The 27,579-nt window shown below is 39.6% G+C and overlaps 1 protein-coding gene across 1 annotated transcript in view; it reads left to right on the top strand.

Moving 5' to 3' along the window:
- Positions 1–26,986, top strand: part of Map3k2 (mitogen-activated protein kinase kinase kinase 2) — a 54,662-nt gene extending 27,676 nt beyond the window's left edge. The window contains exons 12-16 of the mRNA XM_045148884.1: positions 4,896–5,044; positions 5,686–5,817; positions 9,789–9,918; positions 15,850–16,027; positions 18,443–26,986. Coding sequence (XP_045004819.1) covers positions 4,896–5,044; positions 5,686–5,817; positions 9,789–9,918; positions 15,850–16,027; positions 18,443–18,668 — 815 coding nt within the window. The 3' untranslated portion in view covers positions 18,669–26,986. The remainder of the gene's footprint in view (positions 1–4,895; positions 5,045–5,685; positions 5,818–9,788; positions 9,919–15,849; positions 16,028–18,442) is intronic.
- Positions 26,987–27,579: the final 593 nt, after the last annotated feature.

Genomic DNA, 27,579 nt, shown 5'->3' with positions numbered 1-27,579 from the left:
ATCTGGAGAGTAGAACATGGGTCCTTAGACTTTGTAGACAAGCACCTTAACCACTAAGCCATCTCTCCAGCCCTTTTAACTTTTATTTATTTATTTTCAGGATCAGTAAGCTACACTTACTTATTGGGTACATAATTATACAAAAGTGGTAGAATGGGGAAGACAGGTACTTGCAAAATTAAATATACGCACCAAGCTTATCATTAATTCTAACTAGAAGAGAAGAACAAAATTTGCATGTTATACTTTGTAGTGAAATGTTGATACCTTTCTAAAGGAAAATAAGCTACACATATACTCCAATAAAATTGTAAGAAATTGTGCTCAACACAGGGAATTTCTATAAAGTAGGTTGGCAGAACGCCCATATAGCAGCCACTCTTAGGACATCCATATATTTTCTCCCAATGATTGCTTAAGTAGTATGAATACTTGGATTTCACTGCTGAGAAATCCATGGTCAACAACTATTTATGCAGTTCTTCCAAGAAGCATCAGTTTTTTCATTCAGTTCATTCCTCCATTAAAGTCACCTTATTTCCAGACTGCTTTATTGCCAAGCTCTCTTCAACACTGTTTATATGCCTTTTGTCTAATCATCATCTTCAAGTTTTCTAATTTCATTTTTTAAACAATTTATAGTTTCACGACTTGCTTTTAATCTTTCCTTAAGTTCTGCAATTTCAAAGCTTGTTTATTTTTTTTTATTTTTATTTTTTTTCTCTTGGCAGCTTCTAGTTTTTCTCTGGTTTTCACTTCAACTTCTCAAATTCTGTTTCATGCTTATAGGTTCCTAATGTTAGCTGACAAGATGTTGTTAATAACTGTTGCATCATTGCTGTTGGGTCTTGAAGCATCATTTCATCATAGAACTCTGAAACCACTATCTTTTTCTCCAGCATGGCATTGGTGTCTGAGAACAGTTCTAATAAATAATACAGGGTGACTGGTCTTTCATTAGGGCCAATGAAAAATATTTTGATGATTATTTCATTTTATTGACAACTTCCATAATTGTAAACAATATTCCATGGTAATTCCCTCCCTCTCCCCACTTTCCCCTTTGAAACTCCACTCTCCATCATATCCACTCCCCCTCTCAATCAGTCTCTATTTTGATGTCATGATCTTTTCTTCTCATTATGATGGTTTTGTGAAGGTAGTGTCAGGCACTGTGAGGTCATGGATATCCAGGCTGTTTTGTATCTGGAGGAACATGTTGTAAGGAGTCCTGCCCTTCCTTTGGCTCTTACATTCTTTCCGCCACCTCTTCCACAATGGATCCTGAGCCTTGAAAGATGTTTCAGTGCTGAGCACTTCTCTGTCACTTCTTCTCAGCATAATGGTGCCTTCTGAGTCATCCTAATGTCACTGCCATCTGAAAAGAGGAGGTTCTGTGTAACCAAAAGTGAGAGTAGCATTAATATATTGGTATGAACATTAAGAGAAGTGCTTACTGGGTAGATTGATAAGCACAATATATACATTTAGCCAGATACCAGCAGACATTATACCCCTGGGGCTCATGGCTACCTCTGTTGTAGGTTTTCAGGATTAGGGATGTATTCCCTCCCATGGTGTGGGCCTCCAGTCCAATTAGAGAATGGTCGGTTTTCCCTATAACATACATGCCACTATTTTACCCATTGGCTCATTTGGCCTAATTTAAGGCTTGCAGTGTCCACTGTTGAGTATCTCCACTAGTGATTTCTCTTTCTCCCATTGAACTACATGTAGAATGGCTTCTTCCAGCTTTCTGTCAGCTGGTCTACATGGAGGAGGTTATCAGCTCAGTTCCAGCAGGATTTCTCAGTGGCCTTGCAGTCCAAGTATGTGGAGTCTTCAGTAATAGGGTCTTACCATCAATTCCTGGTGGGAGACCAAGGGCATCAGCAATGGCCTGCATGTTTTGGGGATATCAGATACCTCCCTGGCCAACAACTCACCAGAAAGTATCCCATCCCTGGCACTGAAAATCTTCAGTAACAATCCTGTGTGTTTCATTGTCCAAAAATGTAGTTTCCATATGACTTACTTATATCCTCTTAGATTTTGATTGGCCCTCCCTCCACCTTTCCTCTACTCAGTCTCTTTCCCTGACCTCACTTAGGCTGATTCATCCCCATTAATCTGTTATTCTATTTACATATATGCAATACCATCCTATTATGTGCTTCAGTAATTTTATGTGGAGGCTTAGTAACAACTCTTAAGGGATTACCATAGCTTTCATGTAATTTAAACTGGATTGTCTTCACATATGCTGACATGGCCTCATTTCAGTATGGTTTTACATATACGGTCCACTGATGGGTGTCTTACAATTTTACAGAGTGCCAGACATCATGTATAGGATCATGGAGAATGAGATGAATAGAATTTATGACTGGAAATAGGCTCAGTTCTTTTTAGTTTTACTTACTTGAGAGAGAGAGAGAGAGAGAGAGAGAGAGAGACACACACACACACACACACACACACACACACACACACACACAGAGAGAGAGAGAGAGAGAGTGGGCACTCTCCAGGGCCTCTAACCACTTGCAAATGAACTCCAGATGCATGTACCATCCTGTGCACCTGGCTAATGTGGGTCTTGGGTAATGGAACCAAGGTCCTTTAGCTTTGCAGGCAAGCACCTTAACTGCTAAGCCATCTCTCCAGCCCATGCTCAGCTCTTTTGCTTAGACTCTTCTTGTGGAGGATTGAGTCAGAGTAGTTCACAGGTAAACTGGCTTTGCATTTTGTTGTTACAGTGCTCCCTGTATACCATACACTTCACGTTTCACGTTCCTCTAGAACTACTCTGAGAGAGAAGAAGTCTCGGTGCCGCTCTGCCTTTAGCTTTTGGCCTTCCTTGTGTGCTCACCACGTGGCACACAAAAACCACATCCACACACATTACACACGTATTACATATATTATACATACATATATTATTCATGTATTGAATATATTATAATATACACACACACACATACATACATTTGGTGGAGGAGGAGAGTAAGGAATTGGCACAGCAGGATCTCCTGCCACTACAAACAAACTCTAGACACATGTGCCACTGGTTTTATGTAGATACTGGGGAATCTAATCCTAGCCATCAAAGATTAGATTGAAAGCAAGTGCCTTTAACCAGCGAGCCACATCTCTAGATCCCTTTTGAAATTTTTATTTATTTGGGAGAGTTTCTTTGTTCTCACTCTACTCCTTTCTGCTCCTTTTAGCTCAGGTTAGGGGAGACGGAATAGAGGTTCTCTCCTGGCCTACCTTCAGTCTTGGACAGGCTGTCTCTACAGTTTTCAGAGATGGGCTTTCTCATTGATCCTATCCATTTTCGTAGAGCAGAAAAAACTCAATGGTCAGAGCCATAGCATATCTCCAGCTCCTTCATGTTTGTTTGCAGACGAACTACCTATGCATGCACCACCTTGTGCATCTGGCTTATGTGGGTCCTGGGAAATCGAGCCTGGGTCCTTAGGCTTCGCAGGCAAGCACCTTAATCGCTAAACCATCTCTCCAATGTGTGTGTGTGGGTGTGTATAATTTATTTTTCAAGCAGTAAGGGGGAGAGGGGAGTGAGTGTGCCAGGGCCTCTTGTCATTGTAAACAAACTCCAGATGAATGCACTACTTTGTACATCTGGCTTTCTGTGGGCACTAGGGAATAGCACCTGGGCCAGCAGGCTTTTGCAAGGAAGTGTCTTTAAGCACTGAGCCATCTCCCCAACCCTAAGGCTCTTATTTCTTAGGGGAAAGGATTGGGAGGTTCTACAAGGCCATTTCCTTCTCTAAGCTTGCTCATCAGAGAAGACTCTGGTCTAGGCTGTGATGAGGGCAACGATAGTCCACAGGAAAGAAGCTGAGTAGGTTTGATTCCATGTGCACCTGGATTTCCCTATGTTCAGTGCTGTGGTGTCAGCCCACGCTTGCTCACAGTGGAGCTTAGTGTTCTTCACCTGTGGGAGTGGGTCTTTGTGCTCTACCATCTCTTGTTACCTGTCTCTCCTTAGATTTCAGGATGCTTGGGTACCTGCCATGTTTTTGAAAAGGATTTTTAGTTTTGGGCAGGTGTGGCAGTGCATGCCTGTAATCCCAGTACTCAGGAACATAAGAAGCAGGAGGAGTGTCACAAGTTGAGGCTAGCCTAGTTTACGTAGAAAGTTCCAGGGCAGTCAGGGTAGCTTCTTAGTGAGATCCTGTCTCAAACAAACTTTAAGGGGATGGGATTGATGCTCTTGCTGCAGTAAAAATCTGAATGTAGAGGTTCAAGAGGTAGTTCAGTGATTAAAGGCACTTGATTGCAAACCATGTTGGCCCAGATTCAATTCTCAAGTGCCCATAGAAAGCTGTGTGCAGAATGGCACATGTGTCTGTCATTTGCAACAGCAAGAGAACCTGGTGCATATGTGTGCAAATAAATAAATTAAAAGGTTAGAAAATAGTGCATGTTAGCCAGGCATGGTGGTACACACCTTTAATCCCAGCACTCAGGAAATAGAAGGTAGGAGAATCACTGTAAGTCCAAGCCTAGCCTTGTAACGACAGAGTGAGTTCCAGGTGAGCATGGGGTAGAGTGAGACCCAAACTCAAACAAAAAGAAAATAGTGCATTTTATATTTGGTGGGATATTAGATTGAAGGAAAGGTGCTGTCATATTTGTAGTTGGGAAAAATCTCTAAGAAAAATTAGTAATGAGAGATAATTTTGAGTTTAGAATTCTTAGAAAATTGACTAGACCAAGAAAGATAGTGGTGATTGTGAATGGTCATGATTTCCCTTATGTCTAAGAATGTTCAATTTAGGATGTTACTGCACAGCAGGCTCATTCCTTAAGAGTTCATATACCATCTGAGTATTCTGCTTTAAGAAAGTGTTGTTCTTTTTTTTCAGCACCACGAGCTCCAACCAATTGGAGATTGGGCAAACTGCTTGGCCAAGGAGCTTTTGGTAGAGTTTACCTTTGTTATGATGTTGATACTGGAAGAGAATTGGCTGTTAAGCAAGTTCAGTTTGACCCTGATAGCCCGGAGACCAGCAAGGTAAAAATCACTCTATACAGAAACTTTTTTTACTTTAAAAGAAAAGGAAAAAATAACATACTTGATGATTAGATAAGTGAATCTACTTTATACAGAGGATTTTTACTTTTTTTTTTTAAGAGAGAGAATTGGTGTACCAGGACCTCAGCCACTAAATCAAACACCATATGCTTGTGCCACCTAGTGGGCATGTGTGACCTTACACTTGCCTCACCTTTGTGCTTCTGGCTTACCTGGGATCTGGATAGCCAAACATGGGTCTTCAGGCTTTGCAGGCAAGCGCCTTAACCATGAAGCCATCTCTTCAGTCCAGGATTTTTACTTTTTAGTGTTTCAGTTATATTCCTAGTCTGACCTAATGTTGTTTTAACATACTATTAGAGACTATCAAAAAAGTTATTCATTTTACCTGGCAGTGGTGCGTGCCTTTAATCCTAGCTTTTGGGAAGCTGTGGTCTCCATGTGACCTCCATGAGTGTGAGGTCTGCTTGAGTTACAGAGTGAGCTCAGGTTATAAATTTAAAAATGCTCCCCAGGCAATAAATATTTTAGAAGGAAGTCACCTTGCTAGTCCATGAGGTAAGAACGTTCTGTTTTGACTAGAGTGCTATGAAGGGTTTATGCAGAGTTGTATCTTTCAGGAAGTGAATGCACTTGAGTGTGAAATTCAGTTGTTGAAGAACTTGCTGCATGAGAGGATTGTTCAGTATTATGGCTGCTTGAGGGATCCCCAGGAGAAAACCCTTTCCATCTTTATGGAATATATGCCAGGGGTAAGTTGACCCATCTTTTTGAAGGAGGCATATGACTTAAAAAGGCAGTTGAGGAAAGAAGAGCAACAGTAAACTTTGGTTACAAAATATGAACCCGAGCTATGAGCATTTTTAAAGAGCTTTAAACTAGAGCTGGGTAATAATTTTTCTCTGTTTTTCATCTGTCATCTGGCTTTGAATTCATTAATGCTGATGTATTGTGAAGTAGGTTACAGATCATAGCAATGCATTATCAGATTTTCCTAGATGCTGTAAATGTTCATTGTAGCTGATTTATCCAAACAAGGATCCAGCCTAAGGACATATATCATAGTTATATCACTAAATTCTCTTTTTGTTCATTTATTTTATTTTTTTTTAGGCTTTTCCTTTTTTTGGTTTTTTGAGGTAGGGTCTCACTCTAGCCCAGGCTGACCTGGAATTCGCTATGTAGTCTCAGGGTGGTCTGAACTCATGGTGATCCACCTACCTCTGCTTCCCGAGTGCTGGGATTAAAGACGTGCACCACTGCGCCCAGCTCCTTTTTGTTCATTTATACATGGTAAGAAACCAAGATACTTGTTCTGCTAACAGTCTTAACTCATAGATTTTTCTACTTGGATCCTCATGGGATTTTATTTAATTTGTTGTTTTAACCCTTAAATTTTTTTTTTTTTTAAATTGAGTGTGTGTATGAATACACCAGGGTCTCTTGCAACTGCAACTGAACTCCAGGTGTTTGCACCACTTTGTGCATCTGGCTCTATGTGGGTAGTTGGGGAATTGAACTTGGGCTGACAGGCTTTGCAAGCATGTTCCTTTAACAGCTGAGCCATCTCCCCAGCCTCTAGCCCTTTATTTTATATTTTATATTTATGTACTATATGTACATTTTATATTTGGAAACTCCAAGTTAGATCTTAACTCAAAACCACATTCGTGTTCACCCTTTTTTATCTGCTGCATTGTAGATGAAGCTTTGTGCTTTGTGTTGGCTTGCATCAGGAGATTGGGGTTTCTGGTTATTCCACTCTGGCAATGCTAAGATTGCCTGAAGATTAGGATGACTATGTCCTAATAAAGTTTTGGCTTTTCTTGCAGACCAGAAAATAATCAGATCAACATGGCACAAATGAATATTAAGTTCCTTTTCAACCATGCACCTAATATTTTTTTTTTCAGGATTATATATATTTTTTTATTTTTTTATTTGAGAGCGACAGACACAGAGAGAAAGACAGATAGAGGGAGAGAGAGAGAATGGGCGTGCCAGGGCTTCCAGCCTCTGCAAACGAACTCCAGACGCGTGCGCCCCCTTGTGCATCTGGCTAACGTGGGACCTGGGGAACCAAGCCTTGAACCGAGGTCCTTAGGCTTCACAGGCAAGCGCTTAACCGCTAAGCCATCTCTCCAGCCCGCACCTAATATTTTTAAGTATAGTTGTGGCTAGAGCTAGCGATTTTATTTGGAGGGTCAAGATAAAATTTATGACTTTTTAATATATAATGTCTTGGGTTGATAGAGTACATTTTATTTATTTATTTATTTATTTATTTATTTTTGTTTTTTTGAGGTAGGTTTTTGCTGTAGCCCAGGCTGACCTCCTGCAATTCACTGTGTAGTCTCAGGGTGGCCTCGAACTTCATGGCAATTCTCCTTTCTCTGCCTCCTAAGTACTGAGATTAAAGGCGTGCTACCACACCTGGCTGGCTGGCTCCCTTTCTTCATTCCTTTCTCTCTTCCTCCCTCCCTCCCTCCCTTCTTTCTCTCCCTCTCTCCCCTTCTCTTTCTTATTTATTTATTTATTGCTTGTACATTTTAATTATAATGATTTTCATGATAGTGGTTGGTGTAATTACTCACTTAAAGATACTTGCATTCTGAGCTGGAAAGATGGCTTAGTATTTAAGGCCTTTGCCTGAAAAGCCAAAGGATCCCAGTTCAATTACCCAGGACCAGTTTAAGTCAGATGCACAAGGAGACGCATGGATCTGGAATTCATTTGCAGTGGCTGGAGTCCTTGGTATGCCCATTCTCTCTCTCTGTCTCAAATAAATAAAAATATATTAAAAAAAGAAAAGATACTTGCATTCAGCTGGGTGTGGGTACACATCTGTCATCCCAGCACTCAAGAAGTAAAGGCAGGAGGATTGCAAGCTTAAGGTCAGTCTAGACAACATGATAAACGATCTAGAAAAAAATAGATGTATTCTCGTAACTTAATAGCATATGTTAGAAAAATGAGTTTGCGGGCTGGGGAGAGGCTCAGTGGATAAAGTACTTGCTTCACAATCTTGGGAAATGGAGTTTGGATTCCCAGCACTGATGTAAAAGTGTGCTTAGGAGGCAGAGATAGGATTCCTCAGACAGGATGGCTAGCGAGAATAGCTGAACAAGCAAGCCCTGGAGTCAAATGGGAGATCCTGCATCAGTAAATAAAGTGGTGAACTATTAAGAAAGACACCTGACATCAGCCTCTGGCCTCCATGCATGCACCTGCACACATGTATACCCATACGCTTAACCCACATTTACACATGCAAAAGAAAAAGGAGTTTTTGATTTCTGGGTCTTTCTATGCACAGCTGACTGAAGTTATATAGAGAAGATACGGGTTGTATGTCATGTGTGCGCCAGTACCTGAGAGTGTGTTCATCACAATCACATGAAGAAGGGAACTTACAAAAAAGAATTTACAGAACAAATTTAGTGGTAAAATTAAGTTCCTTGGAAGTAGGAAAAAAAGGCAATGTATTTGTAACAAAAAATTTAATATATTTAGATCAGAATAACTGGTACCAGATGCAGTACAGCACTATTGTAATCCCTGTACTCAGTAAGCAAAAGATGAAAGGTCACCAGTTTTCCTATGGTCCATGATATTACCCTGTCTCAAAAAAAATAAAACAGAGCATGGGAGAGATGGCTTAGTGATTAAGCGCTTGCCTGTGAAGCATAAGGACCCCAGTTTGAGGCTCGATTCCCTAGGACCCACGTTAGCCAGATGCACAAGGGGGCGCATGCATCTGGAGTTTGCTTGCAGTGGTTGGAGGCCCTGGCATGCCCATTCTCTCTCTCTCTCTGCCTCTTTCTCTCTGTCTGTCGCTCTCAAATAAATAAGTAAATAAAACAGAGCTGGGAGTAGTCATTCATACTTTTAATCCCAGCACTTGGGAGGCAGAGATAAGGGGATCACTATGAGTTTGAGGCCAGCCTGAGACTATATAGTGAATTCCAGGTCAGCCTGGTCCTAGGGTGAAACCCTACCTTGAAAAAATACACACATACACACACACACACATCTCATCTTAAATGGCATCTTGAAAATATATGTGTTATCCTGACTGAGACTTTCTTACCTTAGGGAATAATTGTTTATAGCAACACCATTTCTCACTCACTGGCTTTACTTACCACTTCCATATTTTCAAAGATTCTCTTCTCAATTTATGTTAGCTTTAAACATTCTTTTTTTGAAGCCAAATTGAGGGATGCAGTAAAGGTCCTAAAATACTGAAGCCTTATGACTTGGTAGTCTTACAGAAGTTTTTTCTGCAGAAGTAATCTGAAAGAGTAGAAACTGTATATTTATGTAACTATTATCTGTGATAGCAAAGGGGAATATTAGTGACCTTTCTGAGAATTCTTATCCTCCCCAGTTACAGCCTCCTACTTATGAACTAAGACTTTCTTAAAGATTCAATAGCAGCTTTTATTTCAAACTGTAGATTTGGGGCTGGAGAGATAGCTTAGCAGTTAAGGCACTTGCCTGCAAAGCCAAAGGACCCAGGTTCACTTCCTCAGGACCCACGAAAAGCCAGATGCACAAGGTGGTGCATGTGTCTGGCGTTCATTTGTAGCTGCTGAAGGTTTTGGCACACCCCTTCTCTATCTGACCCCCTTTCTCTCTCTCTCTCTCTCTCTCAAATAAATAATAAAAAATTTAAAAAATGTTCAGACTGTAGTTTTTTTTCTTTTTTCTTTTTCCCTAGGGTTCAATTAAGGACCAATTAAAAGCATACGGGGCTCTTACTGAGAATGTGACTAGGAAATATACCCGTCAGATTCTGGAGGGTGTCCATTATTTGCACAGTAATATGATTGTCCATAGAGATATCAAAGGTAAGTTTTGTGAATGGATTGAAACAAGTGATATGGTGAAATCATTGCACATTTAAGTTAATAAAGTACCTCCAAAGTCCCCCAGGGAGACAGTTCTCCAGCTTTCTCATGGATTCAGTCAGTGTCCTATTAGAGCTGTCATGGTATTCAGGCCTTCAGGAAGGAGTAGCTCCACTGTGAGGGTTCACAGTAGATGTTCAAAGATGATGTAAGTTAGACCATGTTTTCCTCTGTCGTGCACGGGCCGTAGAGTAGAGTGAGTGAGAGTAGGCTCTGCTACCAAGCAGCTGGATTCACATTCTAGCTTCTTCTGCCACTGACTGACTTTGGACAAATTCCTTAATTGTTCAATACTTTTGTCCCTTTATTTTTTCCTGTTTTTCCTCCCCTTTCCCTTCTTCTCCTTTCTTTTCCTACTTTCCTTATTTTTATTATTACTATTATTATTATTATTATTGTTTTTCAAAGTAGGGTTTTACTCTAGCCCAGGCTGACCTGTAACTCACTATGTAGTCTCAGGGTGGCCTCAAAACTCACGGTGATCCTCCTACTTCTGCCTCCCAAGTCCTGGGATTAAAGGTGTGTGCCACCACACCTGGCTCTTTCCTTATTTTTGTTTCATTTGTTTCTACAATTCTGGAGATGGAGCCCAGGGACCTGCACATGTTAGGTCGCCCCTGCCACAGAGCCACAACTGCTGTCCTCTGAGTTCCTTATTTTTTTTAAGTTTTTTGTTTGTTTTTATTTATTTGAGAATGACAGAGAAAGAGGCAAAGAGAGAGAATATGAATGAATGAGCGCATCAAGGCCTCCAGCCACTGCAAACAAACTCTAGATGCACCACCTTGTGCATCTGGCTTATGTGGGTCTTGGGGAGTCGAGCCTTGAACCAGGGTCCTTAGGCTTCACAGGCAAGAGCTTAACAGCTAAGCCATCTCTCCAGCCCCTGAGTTCCTTATTTTTAAATGAGAGTGTTGATAGATTCTAACTTGCAGGTCTCTTACAAGGATTACATGTGTTGATGTATTCAGTATGCTTAAAAGCCAAGCCTGGTGCTTAGAAAGCACTCAAAACATTAGCTATTTTATGTTGAGATTGTATTTAAATTTATGGGACAGATGTCATTATTTAGGGAATTAAGAGAGGAGGGAAGGAAAGAGCCCAAGACTGAACTTTGATGAACTCCAGCTTGGGTAAACTCACTATCTAAACTAAAAAACTCAGCTGTTTTCAGGGATCAGTAAGTAAGGACATGAAGAAGGCAAGCAGAGGGAAGTGTTCAGTTGAAGAGTGTTAAAACTATGTGCTGTGGAGCCTACTTGGAGGTCTGAGTCTATAAAAACTGGGTTGTGACCTCACATTTAGAAACAACTTTAAACTAGGTGTGATGGCTCACACCTTTAATCTCAGTACTTGGGAGGCAGAGATAAGATTGTTGTGAATCTGAGGCCAGCCTGAGACTACATAGTGAATTCCAGGTTGGCCTGGGCTAGAGTGAGATCTGAACCTTAAAAAAAACAAAAGAAAAAAAATAGATAAAGACATGTTAAGTATATATGTATAAATGTATTACTCATTGGTCTGCCTTGGCACTCTTAGAAGCTTCCATGCTTTTTTTTGTGTCTTCTGTTTTTATTTCTTTTTATTATTGGCAATTTCCATAATTAATAGATAATAAACATGGTAATCCTCCCCCTCACACACTTTCCACTTCTCAGCTTCATCCTCCATCATATTCTCTCCCCCTCTCAACCAGTCTCTCTCTTATTTTGATGTCATCATCTTTTCTTCCTATTATTGATGGTCTTGTGTAGGAAGTATCAGGCACTGTGAGGTCATGGATATCCAGGCCATTTTGTGTTTGTGTGATTGTATTGTAAGGCGTCCTACTCTTCCTTTGGCTCTTATATTCTTTTTGCCACAGTGGACCTTGAGCCTTGGAAGTTCTGATAGAGATGTTTCAGTGCTGAGCACTCCTCTGTCACTTCTGCTCAGCACTGTGATGCCTTTTGAGTCATCCCACAGGTCACTGCCATCTGAAAATAGAAGCTTCTCTAACCAGAAGTGAGAGTGGCATTAGTATATGGGTATGAGCATTAAGAGAGGTGCTTACCAGGCAGCTTGGTGAGGATAATATATGTATTTAGTCAGACACCAGCGGGCATTATAACCCTAGAACTCATGGCTTCCCCTGTCATAGGTTTTCAGTATTAGGCATGTGTTCCTTCCCATGGAGTGGGCCTCCAGTCCAATTAGAGAGTAGTTGGTTTTCCCCATAACAGACCTACCACTGTTGTACCTGGTGGCTCATTTGGCTTTGCTGGCCAAACTTAAGGCTTGCATTGTCCACTGTTGTTTATCTCCACTGATGACTTCTCTCTCTCCCATGGAGCTGCATGCAGCAAAGCTTTTCCCAGATTTCTGTCGGCTAGTCCACACGAAGAAGGTTTTTAGCTCAGCTCCAGTAGGATTTCTTAGTGACCTTGCAGCCCAAGCATGTGGAGTCTTCAGCATTAGGGTCTTACTTTATAGCTTGCATGCTGTTTGTTTCTTCCTTGAGGTGTGGCGCATCTTGGCTCTGTCCATTTTAGGCCAAGAAGAGTATTGCTGATTGGTGTCTGATGATAAAATTCTGATCTGCAGAGTTCCTGAGACCGATCATATGACTTAAGTTTGAGTTTATTCATGAATATGAGAGGATGGGAACATGGCTCTTGATTGACCCATATCAGGTAGATCTTAGTTGTTAAATACAGTATCTGATAGCTTAAAGGGCTTTGTGAGGGCTGGAGAAATGGTTTAGTGGTTAAGGTACTTGCCTGCAAAGCGAAAGGACCTAGGTTTGATTCCCCAGAACCCACATAGCCAGATGCACAAGGCGGCGCATGGGTCTGGAATTCGTTTGCAGTGACTGTAGGCCCTGTTGTGCCCATTCTCTCTCTGTCTGTCTCTGTTTCTCTCTCTCTCTGCTTCTTTCTCTCTTTCAAATAAATAAAAACTTTTTTTAAAAAAAAGTGCTTTGTGATCTGGGATGTGGGAGTGTGCACCTGCAATCCCAGCCCTGGGGAGGTAGAAATAGGAGGAGCCCTAGGCTTGCTGGCTAGCTAATCCAGCCCAGCCAGTCAGCTGTGGGTTCCGTGATACATGTTGTATAAGGTGAAGAGTGAATAGTGATTGAGTGATATGAACCTCTGGCTTCTGTGTGCAGACATGTACACACATACATGAGCATGCAAACATATATGCATGCACATCATCCACATACACATGCCAAAAAAGGCATGGGGATGGGGGAGTCTGAGAAACTGTTAAATGTAAGAGGATCTGAGGAGATGCGTAGACTAAATGGAGTATAGCATCCCAGAACAGATAAAAGATATTAGGAGAAAATAGAGAACATGAACAAAGTCTGTGCTTTAGTTAATAGCAGTGTGTCAATATTTGTCCATTAATTATGACAAGCTCAGGATGGCCTTGAACTTGTTAAGTTGGCCAGGCCTCTGGGATAACTCAAAAGGCGTCACAGTGCTGATCCTTCTGCTTCAGCGTCCTGTGTGTTAGGATTACAGGTGTGCTGCTCTGTTCTGATTTAGCTTAATGTATGATGTCACCACTGTGGAGAGTAAGTAGAATGCTGGGAGCTTTTGTATCCATACAGGAATTCTGTATGCCCCAAGCTGTCCATTAAAAGGTTGTAAAAGGGGCTGGAGAGATGGCTTAGTGGTTAAGGCGTTTGCCTACAAAACCAAAGTCTCTAGGTTAAATTCCCTAGGACCCACATAAGCTAGATGCACAAGGTGGTGCATGTGTCTGCCTCTCTCTGTCTCCCCCTCGGCGTCTTTCTTTCTTTCTCTAATAAATAAAAATAATAAAAAATATTTTTAAAAAGATGATTCTTTTTAAAAAAAAAGCTGATAAAAGCATATGAAGAAGCTGGAGATGGAACTTAGTAGTAGAGTGCATGCCTAGCTTGCACAAGGCTCTGTTCAATACAGAACTACCAAAAAATGTAAATTAAGCATCGATCATGGTAATAAACACTGTAATCCCAGCATTTGGGAAGTAGAAGAAGAGGCTAGCTTGAGGCCAGCCTGGGCCATGTAGTGGGACTATCTTAAATCACCCTCCCCTATGCATGTAAAATACAGGTAAATGAAATTTGAAAACAGGCCACAAGCCAAAGCAGGGTTGGGAAGACAACTCGTGTTAAAGGTGCTTACACAGTCTGCCTACCTGGGTAGACTCCCCTAGCCACTCCATAAAGCCAGATGGGCATCCATTCATTTATAGCAGCAAGAGACTGAGGCGTGCCGAAACATGCAAATAAACAATTTTTTTTAAGTTCAAAGCTTATTTAAAAGATAGAAATTGAGAGCTGGGCGTGGTGGTGTATGCCTTTAATCCCAGCACTTGGGAGGCAGAAGTAGGATTGCCATGAGTTCGAGACCACCCTGAGAATATAGTGTGAATTCCAGGTCTGCCTGTGCTAGAAACCCTACCTCGAGGGGAAAAAAAAAAAAAGAAATTGAGAAGTGAGGCTGTGGAGATGGCTCAGTGCTAAAGGCGATTACTTGCAAAGCCTGGTGGACTGGGCTTAAGTCCCCAGGACCCACATAAAGTCAGGTAGAAGAAGTGGTGTGAGCCTCTGGCATTCATTTATAATAGCAAGAGACGCTGGCATCCCCCCATGTGCAAGAGAAATTGAGAAGTAAAATTAATTTGAGGCAAACAGAATGTAAAAGAATTAGCCTGTAAGAAATTGCTAGAGGGGTGGGAGCAGGAGTATTAGGAGTTTGAGGCCAGCCTGGGCTACGTAGATTAGCTGGGCGTGGTGGTGCATGCCTTTAACTGCAGCACGAGGGAGGTAGAGGTAGGAGGATTGTCATTAATTTTAGGCCAGCCTGAGACTACATTGTGAATTCCACGTCAGCTTGGGCTAGAGTAAGACCCTACCTCAAAAAACAAACTAAGCCGTGCGTGGTGGCGCACGCCTTTAATCCCAGCACTTGTCGGGCAGAGGTAGAAGGATCACCGTGAGACTACATAGTGAGTTCCAGGTCAGCTTGGGCTAGAGTGAGACCCTACCTCAAAAAACCAAAAAGTAAAATAAAATAAAAAATCAGTAGCTGGGCTGGAGAGATGGCTTAGCGGTTAAGCGCTTGCCTGTGAAGCCTAAGGACCCCGGTTCGAGGCTCGGTTCCCCAGGTCCCACGTTAGCCAGATGCTCAAGGGGGCGCACGTGTCTGGAGTTCGTTTACAGAGGCTGGAAGCCCTGGCACGCCCATTTTCTCTCTCTCTCTATCTGTCCTCTCTGTGTCTGTCGCTCTCAAATTAAAAAAAATAAAATAAATAAAAAAAAATCATTAGCTGAGTGTGGTGGCACATGCCTGTAATTTCAACACTCAAGAGGCTTTTCTAGACTGAAAGAAAGAACACAAGTTTGAGCCTAGGCTACATAATAAGAATCTGTCTGTACATTATTAGGTAAATTAAAACTTAAACAAAGTTTAATTATGAAACTTCTGGATGTTTCTGAGGATAAATCAGCTTCTCAGGGAAATAATCTCTAGTCATGGGTTTGTTCTTTATGACAAAGAATGGAACCATAAAGCTTGGTGCTTTGCCAGTCTTCATGCCTAGTCCCCCACTCTCCTTTTTCCACCTCACCTGCCCCTGCCTCTGCCCTTTACTGTGGGAGGACCTCATAGAAGCCTGAAGCATACACAGCTGACTAATGTTCACGTAGCAAATCCTTCATGAAATCAAATGGAATGGCCCGACTGTGACTGATGGGATGCCGGGGCCTGCTGAGAGTAGCCTAATTTGGCAGACAGATTAGCGTCTACTAAGTAATTCTGTGTCACTTGCCTTTTATACTGTATTCTATATTGCCAGTGAAATCAATGAAATAAGCCTATTTCTTATTTTCAGGAGCAAATATCTTGCGGGACTCAACAGGCAATGTCAAACTAGGAGATTTTGGGGCCAGTAAACGGCTTCAGACCATCTGTCTCTCAGGCACAGGGATGAAATCTGTCACAGGCACACCATACTGGATGAGCCCTGAAGTCATCAGTGGAGAAGGCTATGGCAGAAAAGCAGATATCTGGTAGGTTTTGCTTTTGAGATTTGCCTGTCAAGTTAATATTTAAATTTTTTATTTAAAAATTTTTTTTAGAGAGAGTGAGAGGGAGAGACAGAGAGAATGAGAGAATTGGCATGTCAGGATCTCAGCCGTTGCAATCGAACTCCAGACGCTTGTGCCACCTAGTGGGCATGGGCGACCTTGGTGCTTGCTTACCTTTGTGCATCTGGCTAATGTGGGATCTGGAGAGTTGAACATGGGTCCTTAGGCTTCACAGGCAAGCACCTTAACCACTAAGTCATTGCTCAAGACCCTAAACTTAATATTTTTATTAATGTTTGAATGTACTGAGCTGAGCTAGATTTGAATTGCCTTTTGTACTTTTGAAATAGGATGTATAAATTGTAAGGATTAGTGCCATTTTAATTTTACTGTGATAAGGCTTAAAATTGAGTAAATGGGGCTGGAGAGATGGCTTAGCAGTTAAGGTGCTTGCCTGTGAAGCCTAAGGACCCATGTTCAGCTCTCCAGGTCCCACGTAAGCCAGATGCTCAAGGTGACACAAGCACACAAGGTGTTGCATGCGTCTGGAGTTTGGCTGCAGTGGCTGGAAGCCCTGACATGCCAGTTCTCCCCCGCTTGCTCTCTCTCATAAAAAAAAGCTATGAAATTTTTTTTTAAATTATTTTGTATTAAAAGTTTTTTCTCAATTTTTATTAACATTTTCCATGATCATAAAAAAAAATCCCATGGTAATACCCTCCCCACACACACTTTCCCCCTTGAAATTCCATTCTCCATCATATCCCCTCCCCATCTCAATCAGTCTAAAAAATTTTTTTTAATTGACTAAATATTTGAATCTCTATACCCATCCTCCTTCTTTGGGAGGAATTTTATTTTAAGCAAACCTCAACATTAGGAAATGGTCTTACTTCCCTGAAGAACTTTAAAAGTACTCTTGGTTCTCAATTTTTTTTTTATGAACAGGTATTTTTAATCACAAAGGTATATAAATGTATCTGAAGAGATAGTGGCTACATGTATGAGTCATTATTGAGGCTGCACATAATGTTGGTGTACAAATGATTGTGAGATCCAGCTGAGAAAGTTAATTCATCACCACTGACTCCAGCCACTTAGTACCAATGTGTGCACACCTGTGTATGTGTGCACATGCACACGCATGCACAAACCTTACCTCAAGCAGGGAAATTGATGTAAAGTAATTCATTAAATCCATGCAGTGAAGTATTGCAGTCCTAAATGGTTCATCATATTTAGAGATTTATGTGTTTTAAAGACCTTTTATTTTCCACAGTAGCTCACATGTGTTTTAAGTGCAATATTGGATTTTCCAAGGATCTTGAATCTCAAATGTTTAAGTATTTATACATATGTTGTTAATTACTATACAAAAGTAAAGACGGGTTTGGGGTGATGGCTCAGTGGTTAAAGGCACTTGCTTACAAAGCCTGCTGGACTGGGTTCTGTTGCCTGGTACCCACATAAAAGCAGATGTCGGCAGGAGGCCTTGGGGTGCCCATTCTCCTTTCTCTCAAATAAATAAAAATGATTTTTAAAAAGACTGTTAGTGTGAGGTCCAGTTGGGGCACAGCACTACTTCCTGGTGTTCTTGGGGTTTCACATATGATTAGCTCTATTGTCTTTTGGCGCTCTTACTCTCATTTGGAGACTACATGGTTGGATTCTGAATGATTGAAGGTGCTAGAGCCTTCTAGGTAAGAAGAAGCAGACATTGAGCTGGTGTCTGTGGCTCTGGGGGAGCCCTGCCATAGAAGGGGCTGTGTATTCATGAGTTCATATATTGCTTAATAATTTTAATTTAAAACATAAAAGGGTCATTTCCTACTTCCAGAGAAAAGAAATTATAGTAGGCATTCATTTTAGGTACTTGAAGACAAACAGTTTTACAATTTTTGTTTTTTGTGTAAGATCAAGACACAAAGCATTTATATTAAGTTAGAAAATGACACAAAAATCATATTTTTCACCTAACCATGTAAGTTGTGACAGTAGTTCAATTGTGTGTGGTCTGTTTTCACTGTGTGTGTGTTTTATTGGGAATGGGACCCAAGCCCTTTACACATACTAGGCAGGTGTTCTACCACTAGCCTGCATCCTTTGCCCTTCAAAGTTTATATACTGAAACTTTAAATCCACACTAAGTGCCAGGTGTGATGGCACATGCCTTTAATCCCACCACTAGGGAGGCAGAGGTAGGAGGATTGCTGTGAGTTTGAGATCAGCCTGGGCTAGAGCGAGTCTCTACCTTGAAAAACAAACAAAACAAAAACATTAAGTAATATTTAACTGTGTGGGCTTCAATTACTCTTTTTTTTTTTTTTTTTTTGGCTAACCAGCTTGCTTTCCTGGTGTTACTGCTTATGTAATGTGCTTCTTTTTATTTCTTTTTAGGAGTGTAGCATGTACTGTGGTAGAAATGCTAACTGAAAAGCCACCGTGGGCTGAATTTGAAGCCATGGCTGCCATCTTTAAGATTGCTACTCAGCCAACAAACCCAAAGCTGCCACCTCATATCTCAGACCATACTCGAGACTTCCTCAAACGGATTTTTGTAGAGGCCAAGCTGAGGCCTTCGGCTGATGAACTCTTGCGGCACCTGTTTGTGCATTACCACTAGCGGCGAGCCTCTCCTGTGCCTCTAGCAGCTCTGGCCGCTAGTTCACCTTCTCTCTGACTGCACTTTCCTTTTGTATAAAAAGAGAGATGGCGAGAAAAAGACAAGAGGGAAATTATTTCTCTTGATTCTTGGTTAAGTTTGTTTAATAATAATAATAACCTAAATTTTTTATATTTAATCCTTCTTCCTTACAAGAACTTGAAACAACTTTTTTTTAATTTTTATAATGTGCTGATGTGGTTCAGAGAGATAAAGCACTTTAGTACATAGTCACTCTTTTTAGTAAAAACAAATCATTTGAAATACATAAAGATTGTAGTCCTTCCCTGTATCACTGACATAGTGGTGATGATGGGGAGACATGGAAGATAAGAAAATGATGTATAATTTGTAGTTCTCAGTGATAGTATTTAAATAGATCCTCATTTGTGGGGTTAAGCCCTAAACTTGAGTTTAGGGTAGGTACTCATCTTAAAGAATATAGGTTCCTTCTTATATCTGTATTCTTTAGATCCTAACCTCTGTCTACCAAGCTTTTGTTGTTCAGTAGGAATCTTGGATAAAAAATATGAATCTCTAAGAGGTATGTTTATTTGTTAATCTTAAGCAGTATAATAAGGAATACACTATAATAGATGTGTTACTGGAATCTATGAACCTTGAGGAATAGCTTTCTGCTTAAAAAAATAATGTATTTGGAAGCAAATATGGGAAATCAATGAGTAAATGCAACTAAAAGACAAAAGGAGACTGCTGTCATCACATGTGTAGCAATAGAAGAGACCACATTTGCCAGTAAACATAAATAATGGGGGAAAAAAGCAACCCAAATGTTAGAGTATTTAAATGATGTTCTTTATTTGAGGGGGAAAGTCCAGAAACTAAGGGAATTAAGAAATAATAAAAATTGTGTATACTATCTTCCTATTTCTCACCCATAACTTTTCCTCAGCAGTCTTTAGGAGCTTTAAAGCCAGTGTCATAGTATGAAGCCCTATTCCTGGGACCCTAGCATACTCAGGCACCAAAGCAGAGCATCATGCCAGACAGTGCGGCTATCAGTGGTGGTGATGACGCACTTCACTTGGCGTGTGACAGTGCCTGCATTACAACTGGGAAGGTACTTCTAGAATCTAGAGGGTAGAAGCCTCTGCGCTGCTTAGTAGACTTTAGTTCACCAGAACCATCCTCAGAGAATTATCCTGCCTAAATTTCAAAAGTGCCTAGGTTGAGAAACCCTGGTAAAGGCTGGTCTGAAATATAAAGTAAGAGCACTTACAAAGCAATAAATGCAGAAGGAAATTTCAGAAAAGGTGTACTTCAGAGGAGGGTTTCTTTAACATGCAGCACTGGGTGAATTATCTCAACACACAGCAAGTAATAGTTCTTTATCAGGTGCAGGTCTTTTGAACTCAGCATCTATGTATGTTCTTTCCTTAAATATTAGCTCATCACTGTGGGTCAAAAAGCATATCAAAACAAAGTGTTTACTACCAGCAAGATGGTTAAACACTGCCAAGTATCCATGTAGTGTAGCTACTAAGAGCAAGGTTGTTAATGGGAAGACATACCTGGGAAAGATCCCACATTGTTTCCAGTAGAATTATGCTACTGAAAAACATGAGGATGCCAGCAATGTGGCCACTTGAAACTTTTTCAGCATATTAAACCAAGTGCTAAATATTTAGAAGGTCTAGGAAATATAGGCTTCCTGGAGGCCCTAAATGTGAGATAGTCTTGCTGTTTGCTATAATGTATGTTTATTTAGGGACCCTTCAGGTTCTTTGTTTCTGAAGCTATGTAGATCTGGGTTTACTAGCAAGGTCTTACTTGGTATTCCCTGAATGTTTGCAATTCCACTAGCTAGTCTGGGAGTCAGAGCATAAAATGAATTAATGCTTCTCCCATATTCTGAAAATGAAGCCCTGGGCAAAGAACACTTCCACTGTGTCAGGCCAGCTGCTTAGTCTACACTAGAAACAAAATCCTCCAGCGCCAGTGTGTGGGTCTGTTCTAATGGTTTGACTCTCTCATGAGTGAGGACCTCTCTTCTACTTGAGCTCCCTAGGATCATGGTATCTGGACCAGTGGGCCTTTCCTTCATTTCTTCATCTTGCATGGTTGTGATTTCCCTGTGGCTCATGTTTGGTCTGTCAGGGTAGCCAGCAGTGCAGAACAGGAGTCATGCTCTGCAGAGACCAGCACCCAGAGCAAACTGTTAGCCTTTTCAGTCTCCTTTTTTCTTTCCTAAATTCTATAGAGAAAGAAGACATCTGAAAACAACTACTCTTTAAACACTGCTGAAGAACACCTTTTCTTATAAGAAAAATACAGTTAGCTACAGGAAAGTTTTTTTTTATGTTAACACTTTTAAGATAGGCTAATAATTTACAGAACTATTATATAGAAAGTGATGTGAATTTATTTCAAACGGGTTGTGAAGGTACCAAAACCACAAAAAACAATTGATGTAAAAAAAAAACAAAAACTACTAGAACAAAAAAGCTTGAAGATTTGGAAGCATGGGACAGTGAAGACAAAAAGTAAATTTAAAAAGAAATCTTTGAGAGCTATTATTAAATGAAATTAAGTAGTATATTCCATTTTTCTTTCTAGTAGTGGTATGATTCAACAAATGAAAATGACTCTAAATGTGCTTTGTTTAAATGCACAACTATTTGATACTGTAATTTTTTTTTTTTTCTCCTGAGGCTGGAAAGTGGCCAGACTGCTGACTTTGTGCCTTTCATATGCATTCTGCTTGGGCAGTGGCAGACTTGGTGCTGGAGAAGATTCACTAGCAGTCTTACATGTGCTTTTCAGGAAATAGCTTTCCACCCAGGTCTTGAGAGACTCAAAGTGGCATGACCTTAGAAAACCTCCAATATGGCAAACACAGAAGTATGTTGGATGGAAGGGTTGATAAATATAATGACTAATGGAAATTTTGATGGATTGTTAATTCTTTAAACTGTATTTAAAGGTATGCAGACTGAAAATTTCAGAATGAATATCTTGAAATTTTCAATACTTTTCCTTGTTTACAAAACATGTTTCTAACTAAGAATTACTTAAGGCAAATTTAAGAATGACTTAGTCTTAGAAAAACTTTTAAGGCACAGTCATTCATATATAATATATTAAAGTAGATTAAATATCAATGCACATGCTGGGCTACAAAAGAGAAAAATCAAACTTTTATTCAGAATAAATTAAATTAGAGTTCATTACCTTAATGCCCAGTAGAAATTACATAGAAAGGGTGAAAGTACATTTTTAGAGTAGCTTTCTACCCCTGAGCTTTGACGTAGGTCAGGGCTGATCTGTACTTCTAATTAGCTCTGAAGGTTGGCATGCTCATCCAACCTGATGCATACTCCTTGGCCCATGGCAGAATTCATGCTGACCAGTTCATTTGGGGTCTAGGAACTCATATGAAGCTTGATACTAGTTAAGCTGGAGTCAGACAAATCTGTTTTCTTTAAAAAAAATTTTTTTTTGAGTCATGGTCTCACTATCTGTTCTAGGTTGGCCTGAAACTTGAATTGTTCCTGCCTATACCTCCCAAGTGATGGGAGAACAGTCATGTGCCATCACACCCAGTTTACCCTTTTTTTTAAAAAAAAAAAAGGGTGAATAGTTTTCATTTGCTTATTCAGTAATTGTAACTTTGTCAGATGCTAAATGACCCTCCTTCAGCAAGTCAAGTCTAGTAGGAATATGTGCAAACAGATAATTCATAACAAATTCTAATCTAAACATGCAGCAATGATGTTTGAAATCTTAGAATTTTTTTTTTTTAATGAGAAAGCACAGTGTCATAGGTTTCCTCCCAACCCAGCTATTTCTTTTAAAGAAAAAAAATACTTCTTTTGGTTTAAGGTATCAAAATACCCAAAACAAAATGCTTTTTAGAAGTTAAACTCTACCAAATGTTATTTATACTAAGATCAGGACAATTTATTGAGGCCATATTATTTTATCATTAAATTTGGCATTTGTTTTAAATGTAGTATTCATATTTATTTGAATTTTAACATTGGTTAAATGTCAATGAAAGCAATTTGTTATTTTTAGTAGTGCCTTTTTCTCTGTATGCCTTAATTTTATTTTATATTTCTAATTCAAGTTATCAAACAAAAATGAAAATTTTTTTCCAAAACTAGTAGGCTTCAAGAGTTCGTTTGGTCTTACTTGTCTCCTAATGCTTGCTTCCTCTTCCTACCATTTCTACCTCTTTTTTTTTTAACCATTGGGAGAGAAACATGAGCATTTATCTGTGATAAGCTGTAGTCTCCACTAAACATGAATTCTTAAAATGAGCATAGAAAGTTATTTTCATTCTAAAACATACAGTAAATTGTTTTCTGGGTCAATTACTTGATTTTCAAGTTCACTGGTACTGTCCCAAGTTCTTGGTGTATCACAGTTCAGTTATGATTTCCATAGCGAGCTGGTGTGGTAGCTTTTGCCCTAAAGAGGTCTTTTAGATGGTTTGCCATTGTTGAGGTAATAAGACTTAGGGCAATGAGCAAGAAACACAGTGACAAGTGAAGAGAATTCTAATCTTTAGTTTTTAGCTAACATTTTGACTAATACTCTAGCTTACTGTTCTGTGAAGTGAGAGAGAGAGAGAGAGAGAGAGAGAGAGAGAGAGAGAGAGAGAGAGGGAGAGAGAGAGTGTGTGTGTGTGTGTGTGTGTGTGTGTGTTTGGAGTCGGGGCAGGGGAAGAAAGCTGTGTTGTCTAAGTAGATCAGTTTCTGTTCTTGAAGAACAACTGAAAACCCTGTGACCTACTGATGTGGGATAGAGTAATCCTCCTCAAGTAGGACACAAGGACATTTCCCTGAGTAGCTAGTGCACATGATTATTAATAATGGTATTTATTGTGAATTGCCAAGCGCTTAGTTGCTAAAAGTAGATGAAAATTTGTGTGCTTGTGTGTATAATAATGAGCTTAGATATAATTCTTAAATAGGAAATAATTGATCTTAGATATTTCTTCGTGAACTTTTTGGAATAGAAATTCTGCCAGACATCATCTAAAACAAGCTTCCTTAGCTTACCAAGTATTCAGAAGGAAATTCTCTTATACCTCTTTTGGTTGGCTGGGGAAGGTGTGCTGTAAAGCCACCGTTTCTATGTCATGGTCATCTTTAATGCTGCTTTGACTTCTGCCACGGTTGGGACAGGATTCCCTAACAGGTATGAGCAGGACTGGGGTTGTCCTTCTCTCCATTCTGATCTTTCAGAGCTCCAAGGAGCCTTGAGATCTTTTCTTCTCAGAAGTGGTGCGAGTGGTCAAGGGAGGAGTCATAGCTATAGTGAAGAAAAGAATAAATATATCTGTTGCCTGTATACAGTTTCAGATAAGTTTTGTTGTTTTTCATATTGTGTATTTTAATTGACAGTCATGGTATTTTTATCGATAGCAGCAAAGGCATTAAACATCTAAATGCTCTTAGTCCCTCTGTCCATTGACTTTTTGTCTGTATCACAGTCTGTATTCTCAGTCACTTCAAACCAAAGCTTTTATATTCCCTTCACACATAGCCAAAATGATTAGCCCTATTACATCTGCCCACTTGTAAGCTCTTAGTGTATAAATGGTAAAGCAGGTAACTAGTAAAATTTATATCCCCATCTATCTTTCAAGGAAAAAGACAGGTGCTCAGTGTTTGCATTGAGACATGCAGAATTACTGCAGCTGTTATGGAGCTACATAGATATTATAGACTTAAGCTTGTGTGTGTGCCAATCTTATTACACCCACTTGACCATTGATGGATGTGGGTTCATACTGACGTCTGATGCCTCAGGTCGACATATTTTCTCCTAGTGTCTTAACAGTTATGAGCTTGTGTTTGACTTGAGGGGCATTTCAACAATGCTGTGAAGAAATGTAGGCTACGGGCTGATGTCTGCCTTGTGCCGTACACAGTTTGGAACCGAAGGAAGCATCCACTGTTAGTTTTAAACATGCAGAATGTGCCCCAGCTAAGGATTTTTGAATCTTTTAACACCAATTGAGAAGAAGAAAGTTTATGACTGTCCTGAAGAAGCACTTTTGTGTTCATTTATTTATATTTTTTTAGAACTTTTTTAAATAAAAAAAACACTTGTGTAACTAGTGATAATTTTAGCATTGCATTATTTGCAAGGGAGGGATAAGTAATTACATGTTAAACGCTATTACTTAGCTCCAGAATGGATTTGAAATGTTCTCAATATTCCAAAGACTTTTTCCACCTGGAATAAAGAGAGTGGGGTTGTGGAAAGGCTTATGGGCAAAAGAAAGTGGGCCAGAACCCTGAAGTTATACTCTTGTCAATTAGAAGTAGTGTCTAGAGATGAGAATACTTCTTTAAAGACAGTTGTTTTAATGACTAGTAAGTAAAAGGTTTACATTTCTTCTATTGCTGTTGGTTTTAAAATTTGCTACCCTGCATTCTGAAATATCCTAAATGAGTTAATACCAAAAATACTTTTAATGTCTGACATCTTATATTTCATGTGGTTGTTTTTATTCACTGTAAATAAAAATAAACTTGGATAAATTTGAAAATAAACTTTTAACTTGCAAACTATGATTACCAGTTTGTAAATTTACCTTTTAATGTACATTTTAAATGTAGCCATTAAATTCTTTATATTTAACATATTGGTTTCTCTCAGTAAATGTTTTTAATCTCAGTTGAATGCTGGGCAGTTTATAATTATGTACAAAGATAGTTTTTTGTTTCCTATTGAGGTTGACTTTTTTGCACATTTTTGGAAATGATTGATTTGTACACTGATTTACTCTGACCAGTAACTGTTGAGTGTATGAGCATTGTGAATGTGTGCATTGAGCTACTGTCTGTGTCTCTGTGTGAGCTTCGTTCCAGGTGCAGCCCTTGGGGACTGCACTGCTGCGACTGACCTAAATGGATCTTCTTGCTTTTACAGTTACCTGTCTATAGTTCCGTCTTTGTTGGAGAACTCAGGAGTTCAATACTGCTTTCTGATTTTGTAATGTATTCTGAAGTCAGTCACTAAGTTGAAAGTATTCTTTGTTACTGTGTGTATCAAAGGATGTCTGTTGTGTGATGTCTTCTGTCTGTAGGAACATGTATATATCCAAGTAAATTCTTATTTCCATTTCATTTCTATACTTTTACGAACTTGTTTTATAAGGGTACTATTTAGTTAAGATAATTAAATATATATAAAAGTTTTCTGAGAGGTTATTTACTATATTGGATATATTTTCAGCTGGCTGATCAAAATTATTTTTTTAATTTTGTTTTAACCATTCAAGATGCATTTGTATTTCCAGAATTGGATGCAGATTTTACTTATTATACAATTAAAATCACTTGTGCAAGAAAAAACATTGAAGAGGAAAGGGGGGAGATTTAAAGCAGTAGTAAAACACACTGTCCACTAAACATGGCCTTTGACTTCTCAGAGCTATAAAAAATTGAATTGTCTTGAAGAAATGTAGAGACTTTTATATCTCCAGTTGCTTTTGGCCTGTCCTAATACTGTTTTTGATTCCTTTACCACAGAAGTTTCAAATTTTAGTTTTTTCCTTGGGGTACAATCAGACTGGGTTTACAAAAAAACACATTGGCATATTGTGTGATTCTCTGTCATTGACTCTGAATTGGGTTAGGACTGTCCAAACATACACTGTTGTGTCTTTGCACTGTACTATGTGTTTTAAGCAACTGGCAGAAAAAAAATTGGAAATTAGGTTTCCAATGTGACAGTGTTACTGTACTTAATGAAAATTTTGTTTTGAATATGTGGTATCATGTAAAATTATTTGTGTTAGGAATAAAGTCCACTGTTGAAGTGAATAATCACTAAGCTTATTATGTTGAGAGGAACCCGTGCGATTAGACTTTACCAGAAGCCAGACACAGTGTGGTTGGTGCCATATTTCACACACATTTTGAGTTTGTGGTGTTCTTTCAAAATTGTGCTTGTAAAAAAATGTATAAAATTCCTGAGTTTTACAATTTCTATGTACTTGGTTTTTTTTTTCTTGCTGGTAAATGGCTTTTTAAAAAAATTAATATAAAAGAAACCATGTTCATGTTTTGTTAGTGCTCAATGACTTTGTTTATGTGGCCATGTGTAAGTTGTTGACACATCTTTGTTTAGAGTTAATGCATGAGGGCCTGCGGTCACTAGCATAGTGACACACACTGTCTCTTACAAGTTCCTTCTTTGGAAAGTTGTGCAGAGGCTCACTCTAACCTGGACATAGAACGAATAGAAACGAATGGCACTTTGAGTGTTAATAAAGCTGGTATTTATTTCCACTGTGACTGGTTTGTCTGAGTGTGTTCTTGGACACAGTATGTAACTGTCCCCTCTTCCCAGCCAGATTAACCTAGAAACATGGAAACTAAATTGAATCTTTTTAGTATCTGAGCCTGTAATATTCTTTGCAGCTCACTTTGGTAGATCTTTGTGTGGACATCATGGTTGATTGGGTGGTGATTAAGAACCAACACAAGGGGTAGAGAGAGGGCCTAGCAGTTAAGGCTCGCACATGGGGAGCCTAAGGACCAGGGTCAATTCCCCAGACCCCACGTAAGCCAGTGTACAAAATAACACAAAAGTCAGGCCTGATGACACACCTCTCCTCCAAGCCTTTCAGAGGCTGATGCAGGAAAATGGTTGAAAGTTCAGGGCCAGCCTGTACTATTGAGCGAGACCCTGTCTCAAAACAAACAAATCCACAAAGTCTACTTGTCAAAATAGTTTCTTACAAAATATTGGAGAGAATATTATAATATTGAGGCAACTTAATGCAATCCCAAACCCTGAGGGTCTTAAATGTTCAGAAACTTTATAATCTAGGAATGAATCCCGTGAAAATGCTTGTGAATGTGGTAAGATAGATACATACATTAAG

Source organism: Jaculus jaculus, chromosome 5, assembly GCF_020740685.1.
Source record: "Jaculus jaculus isolate mJacJac1 chromosome 5, mJacJac1.mat.Y.cur, whole genome shotgun sequence".
Classification (NCBI taxonomy): Eukaryota; Metazoa; Chordata; class Mammalia; order Rodentia; family Dipodidae; genus Jaculus; species Jaculus jaculus.
The sequence above is the reverse complement of the archived record's forward strand: the minus strand, read 5'-3'. Positions and strand labels throughout refer to the sequence as shown.